Raw genomic sequence first — 12,724 nt, 5'->3', positions numbered from 1 at the left:
GCTAATTTCGGAAACCATAAATGGTGTGAAATCCTTCTCATTTCCTGGGTCATTTGCTGAGCAGGCCGGTGTTTAGCATTAGAATATGCACCTCATTATTGTATAAAACGTCAGCGAGATACTCTGCTTACCGCTACTCATTTGCTTTCGCCGCTTACTTAAATCACACTTTTCTTTAATTTCAGCCTGCCATTTTTCCTGAGATACTATTCAACTTGTAACTAACCCATTTTCACTTTTTAAGTAGTGTCTCGAGGAAAAAAAGCCTAGATTCGTAGTTCATTTTCAAACCACAGTTGAACCAAGTCACTTTCTCTCCAAATGGACTTTCGTTAATGTCCACTGCTCGTTCCCACTTCTCCTTCTCAATCACTTCATCTCTCTCTCTCTCTCTCTCTCTCTCTCTCTCTCTCGGCTTCAATAACGTACAGCTGGGAGCTATTTGCACCTCTGTTTGCTTCCTCTGCTTTCTCTCACATCTTTTTCATCATTTCTTACTCCCATTTACTTTCTTCTTCTCTCTTTTGTCTCTAGGGACTGTGCACTGTTACTGCTGCCTTTTTGCACTTCTTCTTTCTGGCCTCTTTCTGCTGGGTGCTGACAGAGGCGTGGCAGTCCTACCTGGCTGTGATTGGCAAGATGAGGTCCCGCCTCATTCGCAAGCGTTTCCTGTGCCTGGGCTGGGGTAGGACACCCGCACACACACCAGAAACTAACATTGAAGGTCTAAAGTGATGTTATTGTAATGCTTCAGCTTCAGTTTTTTTTTTTAATCCATAGGAGTATAACATGCCAGCTCTTATCAATTCAGTCACATCAGATTATCTGCAATGTCTATGTGCTTTAGTGGAGCCCAATGACACACCATAAGCATGCCACAGAAGCTCAATGTTACTTCTGTATTACAAAACATAGATGCCTGATGGTTGATTGGAAATGCATTGTGTGCAGCCATCTTAACACTGGTGGGACCTGAAAGGACATTCAAGCACTTGCAGTAGAAAACACATACTTCTTTTGTAACTTATTGATCCACTATCAGTTCCATTAATTCATAGATGCCCTTTACAGATATTGTGGAATATCATTGTCGCCCTCAGGGAAGTGGTAGATTTCTAACTTGGATGTCCAAAAAGTATCACTCATGTTACTCAAAATCTATCTATCTATCTATCTATCTATCTATCTATCTATCTATCTATCTATCTATCTATCTATCTATCTATCTATCTATCTATCTATCTGTCTATCTATCTATCTATCTATCTATCTATCTATCTAATGTGACTGGGCTCTTTGTCAGAACTTACTGGTTAAATAAATAACAGTGGAACGTTTGTGTGTGTGTTTCACCAGTGAGACATTTATTTATTTATTTTTGCCTGCATTATACCCTGTCTGTTGTAAGATATATTATATTTAGGGCTGGTAATTTAACATGTTAATTAGATTAATTAATTATGGAGAAAAATTATGCGTTAAAATTATTAACGCATTTAACGCACTTGCCCTGCCCCAGACCTATGTGGATCATCTGCCATTTCATAAAGTCGATCGATAACTAATATGAGGCAGGGCAACAACTTACTGTGTGATGGAGCCTAGAGAATATCCCTAAATTCAAGATATGGGACAAAATGCCCCTGTTTGAAATTTTGTCTCATATTTACTTCACAAAGTTAAGAAATATTACACGAGAAGTAGGCTAAGTGCAATATCACACGAGTGCAAATGTTAAATAATCTTTTCACCACATCCTGTAATTAATTAGATAAAAAAATAATAATTTACCAGTCCTAATTATATTATATTACATTTATATAAAGATTAGATATTCTCAAGATTTCTGTTTGTGTCTCAGTTTTTTTTTTTTTTTTTTTTTTTTTTTTTTTTACGCTGCTGGAAAAGTAAATTATTACAACATACAGCTCCTTTTGAACGGCCATCCACAAAGAAACATTATTTTGCCCACATAGTGTAGTATGTTTACAGAATTGACCAGAAGGAGCCAACTGACTATTCTAGCTATCCAAACTTTGACCCCCCTCCCCCCGCAGGTTACAGTATGAAATGATCACAGCTTGAATCCAGAGCAAACTCATGTTCCTTCATTGTGCGCTGCTTCCTCCAGAGCCACATTTGGATCCCGTTCATCCCCTCCCTTCCTACGTCTTTCAATCCTGTTCTCTAAACCGGAGTTTTTCTAATTGCCTTTAATTTCCAGAGTTAATCAGAGCATTGTTAATTACATGAATATTTCAGAGGACAGCTCATTATGTGTGGACGTGGCACACAGACATAGAGCGAGAAGAATGGATAGGTTTAATTAGCACATGAGTTAAAGCTGGCCTCCCTGACTGTGATGGCAAACACAATAGGGATGACACCAGCAGGAGAGGCCAGGAAGCCCTCACACACACCGGGAGGAGAGGGAGGATGGGATTTTACAAAGTAAAGGTCTCTGTACATGTAAGTGTAATCAAGGACCAATAAGTACACCTTCCTCAGTCTTAAGATGGGAAACATCATTCTGAAAAGGTCTTTAGCTATGATAGTGTTTAATGTCGTATACTAAATAGTAAAATGCAGGGTTTTTTTAAATTATTTTAATTTTTTTTATTATTTTTTATTTTCTATTTTTTTTTACCATTTTTTTCTTTTATCACTCTCTATATAAACATGTAAATATAAAGTTTAAGTCAGAATACATTTAATATTAGAGGCATTTGCCACTGATTTCGAAAATATTCGTTCCAAGCAAGTTCGGAGCAAACCCCTCCCTTCTATAAGCCTTCTCTACAAGCAGTGCTATTGACAATTTACTTAAAACAAAACAATAATATAGTGCGCCAATCCATTCTTACAATAATTACTTAAAATACAAAAACACTTATTCAAGCGAATCATGCCCACAGCTAAAGTTTATCTGCTAAACTGTGAACACTTAAAATGATAATGAGGGGTACGTTAACAAAGTGCTAAGGTGAGTAACTGATGAAACAATACAGATTGTATACCAAAATATGTCTACTTTAATATTATAAGAACAACAGACAAAAGACGCTGTCTTAATTTATAATCCAGGACAGCTGTATCACAGGTGGACCAGCCTAACATCCGTTCGTATCTCCCGCATTAACCCTATAACTGCCAGTGCAGCAAAATAAACAGGAAATTTCAATATGATTATAAAATATGTGTGCTTCACTACATTCTTTATTTTTACATGAAGTAATTAGAGCAATGTCAGTCTACATAAATCGACACATTCTTAGGTTCACAGCGAATTATCAGAACTACTTCAGTAAGAATAATAGTAATACCGTGCTTTACATGGAAACCTAAAGCTGCACTAGGTATACATCACACATTGGCACAAAAATTTGACATTTTGAGCGCTCAGTTGATATTGTACACACAACCTATCAATCGTACTTACAGGTTGTGGTTTGGAGATGCTTGTTAGTCAGAAAAAAAGAAGATTAGAAGCCAACAAAGATGAAAAGCCAAGAATAGAGAAGCAGTCCTCAGTTAAATGACAGCACACAACAAAAAGTTTGAATTGTATTTCTGTGGTATCCTTGAACACAGAGTTATCTCATCTTGATGTAAACACACTAATAACAGAAGTGTTTATGGGCAGGTCAGACTCTGTTTGTATTTTGTGGGCAGGCGGGGATTATGCAAATGTGTTACCAAGTGACATATACTGGTTACAGGCAAAAGATTTGAAAATATGATGACTTGTTTAGGCGATTCCGAACCTTCTTTCTCTTTTGAGAGACAACATCTTTATTTATCATGCATTTTTTTGATTAACTCCTTTGCAGATTGTTTCCATTTTAATTGCTATGTTATAAATTGCCAAAGATATATTTTTCAAAAGCCCATATGACCTGCTCTTTGATTAAAACAAATTGGCTGTACTGACCATGTTATTTTACACTTTGTGCCCTTGGAATTCTGAACTGAAACATTTGAAACATATGCATTTGAAAACTAACTCCTGAAGCAAAACACAGTAATGTGCATTTAATGTCATTATACTATACGTCATTAAAGCTTTTTGGTTTCAGCTAGCATTCTCAGTTTTTCTATAAGAGGGTCACAGTGCTTGCTCTGTGTACTTGCCCTGTGGAGCGCTTTTAGAGAACACAGACAGGAACGTTTACACTGCTACTCTTCGGCCTCATGAAAAAAGATACATACACTGAGACCCATGGGAATTGCTCTCTGCTAAAGTAGCTTGTCTGGGGTCTGGGAGGGCACTGCGCACAGGGGGAATGGTGTACCTGTATGCCATGTGCATTTGTCCATGAAAAGGGCACAAGCTACAGAAAGTCACCAGTGTGAGAGGAGATTACTTCAGCTAACTTCCCCTCCAGCCTCTGGCAATTTGCCATTAATGGTTCTGAAAAAATAAAAAATTCTAGGTCGCATTTTCTGTTCATAACTTTCCTTTTAGCAGTGCTTGTCCTCTGTTATTATACGTGGTGTGCAATTTTATCTTGCAGGCTAAATGTATAAAATCTCTTAACTTTCACTGCATGTCAATATTCAAATTGCCAATTTTTTTTTTCTTTTTTTTTTTCAGAATTTCAACTCAATATTCTTTATTAGTGAATAAATTCAATCAACTTTGCCACTACATTTTGCATTAAAATACTAATTTAAAAAACTTTTCAATTTCAGTGGGTTGTATTTTCCCTCTTTTCTTATCATAAGCTTTATCTTTCAGGTCTTCCAGCCCTTGTGGTCGCTGTATCTGTGGGTTTTACCCGGGCCAGAGGTTACGGCACGCCAAGTTAGTAAGTATCACTGATGCAGCACAGTTTCTTAAAGAACGCATATATGTAACATTAAAACATTGTTCTGGTTCTGTTTTGAGGGTTACAGTATGTCAAGATTCAGTCAAGTCTCTGGATGTTAAAATAAATACAGAAGTACCTACAGTACATCTAAAATACATCAATATATTTATATAGTATAGTAATTTTGTATGATCACAGAGTACTTGGTAAAATGGGTAGTGGGTAATTTTGGATTTTCTGTAAATTACATTCAGAATAATGTAAAATACTGGTAAATAAAACAAAACAACCACTATAAAAATACATTGAATTCCCCTCAATACAAAATTAGTCATTTAAAGGGGTCATATGTTGCTAAAAAGAACATTATTTTGTGTATTTGGTGTAATGAAATGTGTTTAAGCAGATTAAGGTTCAAAAACACATTATTTTCCACATACTGTAGATTATTCTCATATGCCTCGGTTTTCTGAAACACACTGTTTTTTACAAGGTTCATCGGTCTGAGAAGTGAGGTGTGCTCGCGTGATGTAACGCAACAAGACCAAAAACAATAAAACCCATAACAAACAAGCTGTTTTTCATCCAGTGAGGACATAATTACTGATTATAATGACTTATACTGTATTTTTACACGTTGTGTGGCATCGCACCGCTTAGACATAAACCCCTGTCTGCATTTGTGCTCTGAGAAACGACAAACAACAAGCTCTACTCTACACTGCTCAAAACTCGCGTTTGTATCATGAGTGGCAAATCCTTTAAATATGTAAACATACTTACAGACTGTGAGTCAGATGAAATTCTAATTTCTTAGAATTTCACAATTCTAAGAAAGATGAATTTGATATATATATATATATATATATATATATATATATATATATATATATATATATATACAGTATTGTTCAAAATAATAGCAGTACAATGTGACTAACCAGAATAATCAAGGTTTTTAGTATATTTTTTATTGCTACGTGGCAAACAAGTTACCAGTAGGTTCAGTAGATTGTCAGAAAACAAAAAAGACCCAGCATTCATGATATGCACGCTCTTAAGGCTGTGCAATTGGGCAATTAGTTGAAAGGGGTGTGTTCAAAAAAATAGCAGTGTCTACCTTTGACTGTACAAACTCAAAACTATTTTGTACAAACATTTTTTTTTCTGGGATTTAGCAATCCTGTGAATCACTAAACTAATATTTAGTTGTATGACCACAGTTTTTTAAAACTGCTTGACATCTGTGTGGCATGGAGTCAACCAACTTGTGGCACCTCTCAGCTGTTATTCCACTCCATGATTCTTTAACAACATTCCACAATTCATTCACATTTCTTGGTTTTGCTTCAGAAACAGCATTTTTGATATCACCCCACAAGTTCTCAATTGGATTAAGGTCTGGAGATTGGGCTGGCCACTCCATAACATTAATTTTGTTGGTTTGGAACCAAGACTTTGCCCGTTTACTAGTGTGTTTTGGGTCATTGTCTTGTTGAAACAACCATTGCAAGGGCATGTCCTCTTCAGCATAGGGCAACATGACCTCTTCAAGTATTTTAACATATGCAAACTGATCCATGATCCCTGGTATGCGATAAATAGGCCCAACACCATAGTAGGAGAAACATGCCCATATCATGATGCTTGCACCTCCATGCTTCACTGTCTTCACTGTGTACTCCGGCTTGAATTCAGAGTTTGGGGGTCGTCTCACAAACTGCCTGTGGCCCTTGGACCCAAAAAGAACAATTTTACTCTCATCAGTCCACAAAATGTTCCTCCATTTCTCTTTAGGCCAGTTGATGTGTTCTTTGGCAAATTGTAACCTCTTCTGCACATGCCTTTTTTTTAACAGAGGGACTTTGCGGGGGATTCTTGAAAATAGATTAGCTTCACACAGACGTCTTCTAACTGTCACAGTACTTACAGGTAACTCCAGACTGTCTTTGATCATCCTGGAGGTGATCATTGGCTGAGCCTTTGCCATTCTGGTTATTCTTCTATCCATTTTGATGGTTGTCTTCCGTTTTCTTCCACGTCTCTCTGGTTTTGCTCTCCATTTTAAGGCATTGGAGATCATTTTAGCTGAACAGCCTATCATTTTTTGCACCTCTTTATAGGTTTTCCCCTCTCTAATCAACTTTTTAATCAAAGTACGCTGTTCTTCTGAACAATGTCTTGAACGACCCATTTTCCTCAGCTTTCAAATGCATGTTCAACAAGTGTTGGCTTCATCCTTAAATAGGGGCCACCTGATTCACACCTGTTTCTTCACAAAATTGATGACCTCAGTGATTGAATGCCACACTGCTATTTTTTTGAACACACCCCTTTCAACTAATTCAACTAATTGCCCAATTGCACAGCCTTAAGAGCGTGCATATCATGAATGCTGGGTCTCATTTGTTTTCTGAGAATCTACTGAACCTACTGGTAACTTGTTTGCCACGTAGCAATAAAAAAATATACGAAAAACCTTGATTATTCTGGTTAGTCACATTGTACTGCTATTATTTTGAACAATACTGTATATATATATATTTTTTTTATCAAAATATCATAATTTTCATTTCAAGAGCATAATGAACAAATAATAGGTTATAGTTAAGTATAGAGATATTCTGCATGACCATATTCTACATCCCTAATCTTACACATTATCTAAACTTAACAAAGGAGCAAATCAGGATTTATTTTTTTATTTTTATTTTAGTTTTATTTTAGGTAAAAGCTGAATTGGACCAAAGTGTAACGTGTCGAAGTGTGACCAAAATACATATATTTGAAATCCAAATCCAAGTCTGAAAATAGCCAAGGTTTTACCAACGGATATGATTTCATCTTTGATGCACAGACAAACACAAGAAATGTGGTGTTTTTGTGAGTGTATGCTGCCTAATGTTGGCCTTCTACTTTGGAATTATTTTTAACAATAATCTAGGGTCAGAGAGTCCTCAGAAAGTCTTTTACTTCCTCTGTTCATATGGATTCCCACAAAGTGGTGGCCATTTTCTGCTGCTCTGTATATAATGGTTTCTGTCTTTACTGCACTGCTAAGCAATTGATTTCAACCAGGGGGTTCCCTGACTAAAAGCTGAAAACAATGGTGGCCTTTGAGCGCATTAACTGGATACGTCTGACACATGGATTCCCCTCAAACCAAAGGACACATTTTGGAAACACTGCCAAGAAGTCAGCAGCCTCAGATAACCTCACCGCCGGGCTCAGTAACAGCCTGCTTACTTCACAGGTTCTCTTCTCTACAGACGTATGCATGATTGAGAGCATACGTCTATGATCTTTTCGCAGAGGACATTTCACAAGGACTCCAGAATACAAAATAAATTGAAATCTGTTTGATTGCACTTGACCAGAACATTTGCAAATATTGAAATAGCTCTATTAAAATCATGATTAAAAATGCTCATCTATAAAGTATGACCTTCCAGCTTTTGTTAAGCTGCATGTTTGTGAAGAATTTTAACAGGCAATATCTGTATCTGTCTTTTATTTGGTCTCTGCAATGAAAGCACTTTAACAATATGACATTTCCAGTAATCAAGTAGTAAGATGAATATTTTCTCAACTCTGGCGTGTGATTTGCAGTGTTTATATTTCACTGTATCTCTTTCTTTCTCTCATCTTCAGTTGTTGGTTGTCTCTGGAAGGAGGGCTGCTCTATGCATTTGTCGGCCCCGCTGCTGTCATTGTACTGGTAGGTTTCAGTCTTTCTGCATTTTCATTGGCTAGATTTAACCAACATGAGCTCCACCCACTTTAATATGCATTTTAAATATATCAGGCCGGCAGTCGAAGAGAAAAATCACGAATGAGATTAGAGTTGAGGCCTGCCTCATTTCAAATGTGTGTATTTTTCATCAGTGTGTGTCAGGTTAAAATTCACGAGTGAACTTGATGAGCTTAGCCCAAAGCAACCAAAGTGTGTGTGTGTGTGTGTGTGTGTGTGTGTATCATCCACAAGCCCCAGTTTCAGGTGCTGTGTGTCTTCTGTGAGATGTTTGCATTGTTTTTCATGGTCAGATGTGATTTGCGTTGTTTGTTTCTTGGTGGTGTCGTGAAGCGGCCCACTCAAACAAACAACTGCAAATGAGATTTGGGCATCTGGAGATGCTGGCTCCCTCCTTGGAGAGGCAAATCTAATTAATGGAAAAATAATTAATCTTGCCTCTAGCAAATAGTAAAACGGAAGACCTATTGTCTAAGCTAGCGCCTCGCATGATGGGAATACCAACAGCACTCGTAAACATGTTAGACTTGGTAGGTTGGATGGTGGACTTGGTATGCTCTCAAAAGCAGAATGAACAGGCTGAGTGTTCATTCAGTGCAGGGTTTTTCAACAGGGGTCTTTTTTGGGTCCAGATGATTATTGTTTCATCTCAAAATATATTTTTCAATAACACTTGGGTAAAACATTACTTAACAGAAAAGCTAACATGAATTAACAATGAATAATACTTTTAGAGTATTTATTTATTTATTTATTTATCTCAACATCTAATTTATAAAATGTTGATAAATGAATACAAATTGCGGTAAATGTATTATGAACAAAATGCAGTACCATTCAAAACTCTGGGGTCAGTAAGGAGAAACAATGCAATAAGAGCTGGTAGGTGAAAACATTTTGAATTTGAAGATCAGGGTTAATTTAAATTATTTTGACTTCTGGAAAACATGTAACTATATAATTATCTAGTCTCTGAAGGGCAGGACTAAATGAAAAAAAAAATATGATGTTTAGGCAAAATAAGAAATATTTACACATCTCAATTCTCATTAAAAGTTTAAACCCCTGGCTCTTAATGCATTGTTTTTCCTTCTGGAGCATCAGTAAGTGTCTGAACCTTCTGTAATAGCTGCACATGAGTCCCTCAGTTGTCCTCAGATCGATCTCAGAATCCTACAGTCATTGTTGGAAAGGGTTCAAATACACAAAAATGCTGGAAAAACAAATAATTTGTGGGACCTGAAGGATGTTTTTGAAGAATAGCAGACAGCTTAACTGTTCAGAACCAACAAGGGACTCATGAGCAACTATCACTAAACAAAAATACAGCTGTGGATCACAATAATATCTTGATAATATGACACTGAAGAATTAAGTAAAGTGCCAAATTTATATAAAAAATACATCTTAAAATATTAAAATAGAAAACAGTTATTTTAAACTGAAATACTATTTAGTATTAGTCTTTTTACTATATTTTTTATCAAATAAATGCAGCTTAGGTGAGCATAAGAGGCTTTTTTAAACAGAAATAAAATCTTACTAACCCCAAACATTTAAATGATAGCTGTAAATTAACTTAATACTTAATAATTAAATGTATTATAGTGTTACCATTTTTTTTCTTACAAATCTAAATGTTAACCTACAGTATTAACTTAATATTACCTACAGTCAGTCCCTCCAGAAAAACGCGATTATGCGATCGCCTGATTTAATGCATAATCAGCCAAAGGCCGCATATTTTTATTTTTTTCAAATACACCGCTCTTTTGCCACATAAATTGCAGATTTCAGAAAGCAAAATATGCAGGGCTAGCATGATTTCATAATCCCTGTATTTTCATTGCAAAAAAACTCACATATATCTTAGCAGAAAGTTGAAAAATGTTTACTTCACACACGTTAAGCGCCATTTTCCTCCGATTGCCATGGGAATTTTATGAAGTGACGTAATTACGTGATGTGAACATCATCTGCAAACCCCGTGGTGAAACCAGGGTGAAACGTGAAGCGTGCAAATCATTCTTATTTGCCAACAAAAATAAGCTCACAAGAAAGCGCGAAGCAGTTTCCCGATTTGTTACATGACAGTGGAGCCAAATTATATTGCAAGAACTTGCGAAAACTGATGAAATAGAGAAAAAAAGGTGATTCCCCCCACACCCTTCTCACTAGGCTACTAACACTGTTGTAGTTTCATTCAGAAGTTGATGCAACTTTACAGTTGTAAGATTGCACTTTTTTTGTTACAGAACAGTACCAAAAACTTACAGTTGTAATTATATTAGTAGTATGTAAAATAATTTACGTTGCAGTAAGAGATTGCAACTTAAATATTCTGTGATTTAGTATGCTTGCTTATCATAGGAGGTAATAAGTAATTAAGGTAGTAGCCTAATGAGAAAAAGGTGTTGGAGGAATCACCTTTTTTTCTCTTTTTCATCAAACTGCAGTTTTTGCAAGTTCACACAATTTCATTGCATAAAATTGCAAAAATATCCCGCATATTCCATCGCATTTTTTTAGAAAACGTACCGCAAAATCAAGGATTTTTTCCCGCAACAATCACCAAAAAATCTGCGCTTTTCTGGAGGGACTGTACAGTATGTGTTCCACTTAAGCTTAGCAGTGTAAGCATCATAACAACATTGTACTAAATGCATGTTATTATGGGTTTCAAATCAAATCCAGTACAGGTGTTTTTTTGTTTTTTTTTGTTGTTGTTGTTGTTGTTTTTTTTTTTTTGTGCAATAGACTGCTGCTTTAACAAAGTTGAATGCAGCTGCTGTAGTCACTGTTCATGTGCTGGTATAAAGCAGTCAGGTGTCAGTTAAGAGGAAGAGATTGTCAGTCTTGTGACCTACAACCATATGCCCTCCTGTTGTAATACAAGATAAAGAGTATAGGCTTGGCTCAAATCCTGTGTCAGTAGCACGTGTGTGTGTGTGTGTGTGTGTGTGTGTGGTCTTTCTATGGCCTTTGTCTAAGCTCCTCTTCAGTGCTGTCCAGTGGGCAGCTGGCTGAAGCGGACTGGACAACAATCTGCTGAGAGAGAGAGAGTGGGTGAGAGACATGGGGGCATTACTTTTCCTTCATTATCCCACCTGCTCATTTGCTTCCAGACTTAAATCTACAACACCTGTCACGCGCTGTTAGAGAGCCACTGCTATAAATGCTCCAGGGTTAAATGTCACATGCAACAATGCTTTATTGTCACACTACCCTGAGTTTATCTATATTAAATTCTGGCCAAAAGTACTAAATTATTTTATTCCACTTAGATTTCTGTCTGTCTGTCTGTCTTTCGTTCTGTCTATCTGTCTATCTATCTATCTATCTATCTATCTATCTATCTATCTATCTATCTATCTATCTATCTATCTATCTATCTATCTATCTATCTATCTATCTATCTATCTGTCTGCCTGTCTGCCTGTCTGCCTGTCTGTCTGTCTGTCTGTCTGTCTGCCTGTCTGTTTGTCTGTCTGTCTGTTTGAATTTAAAAGGCATCCTTGTTTCAGTTCTGAATGGAGCACAACCCTTTTGCTAACAAACAACACTGCTCTCACCACAAGAAACATGATGGTTCTAACAAAACAAATAACACACCTTCTATCTCTTTCCTGCAGGTGAACATGCTGATTGGGATAGTGGTCTTCAACAAGCTCATGTCTAGAGATGGTATCTCAGACAAATCCAAGAAGCAGAGAGCAGGGTAAGTGAAGGGCAAAATGATGACTATGTGATACTCATCTATTTCTGGATTTGTACCAAGTCACTCATTTACCACTAGCCGAAGGTTTGAGAATATCTTGTCAAGTATTTGTATGGGTGAAATAAATTACCCATGCACTCTCTCTCTTTCTCATTCTGTCACTCATTTTCTATCTCTCGCTCTCTCTCGCTCTCACACAAACAAACACACACACACACACACACACACCCACTAAAAGTTGAAAAACATCAGACTGAAAGCCAAGATATGACAGCTTCATTAATGGACTTGTATTGATTTGCTGGCCCGCTAACCTCAGTCTAGTCCTCTGATAGCTCTGTCATTAGCTAAGTGTATATTCATTGTTCATGTAACTGCATATACTGACAGGATCAAAGAGCCCTTGTGCTTTTAAAACGTTTGTTCTGTTTTGCCTTTGTTTGA

The 12,724-nt window shown here is 36.7% G+C and overlaps 1 protein-coding gene across 1 annotated transcript in view; it reads left to right on the top strand.

The window, feature by feature from the left end:
• LOC127973000 (adhesion G protein-coupled receptor B2-like) overlaps positions 1-12,724 on the top strand; it is a 34,591-nt gene that overhangs the window by 7,077 nt on the left and 14,790 nt on the right. Inside the window, exons 4-7 of the mRNA XM_052577040.1 lie at positions 535-685; positions 4,739-4,808; positions 8,463-8,529; positions 12,195-12,280. Coding sequence (XP_052433000.1) covers positions 535-685; positions 4,739-4,808; positions 8,463-8,529; positions 12,195-12,280 — 374 coding nt within the window. The remainder of the gene's footprint in view (positions 1-534; positions 686-4,738; positions 4,809-8,462; positions 8,530-12,194; positions 12,281-12,724) is intronic.

This window comes from Carassius gibelio, chromosome B15 (genome assembly GCF_023724105.1).
Source record: "Carassius gibelio isolate Cgi1373 ecotype wild population from Czech Republic chromosome B15, carGib1.2-hapl.c, whole genome shotgun sequence".
In the NCBI taxonomy this organism is placed as follows: domain Eukaryota; kingdom Metazoa; phylum Chordata; class Actinopteri; order Cypriniformes; family Cyprinidae; genus Carassius; species Carassius gibelio.
Note: the sequence above shows the minus strand (reverse complement) of the source record. Positions and strands in the feature narration are given on the sequence as shown.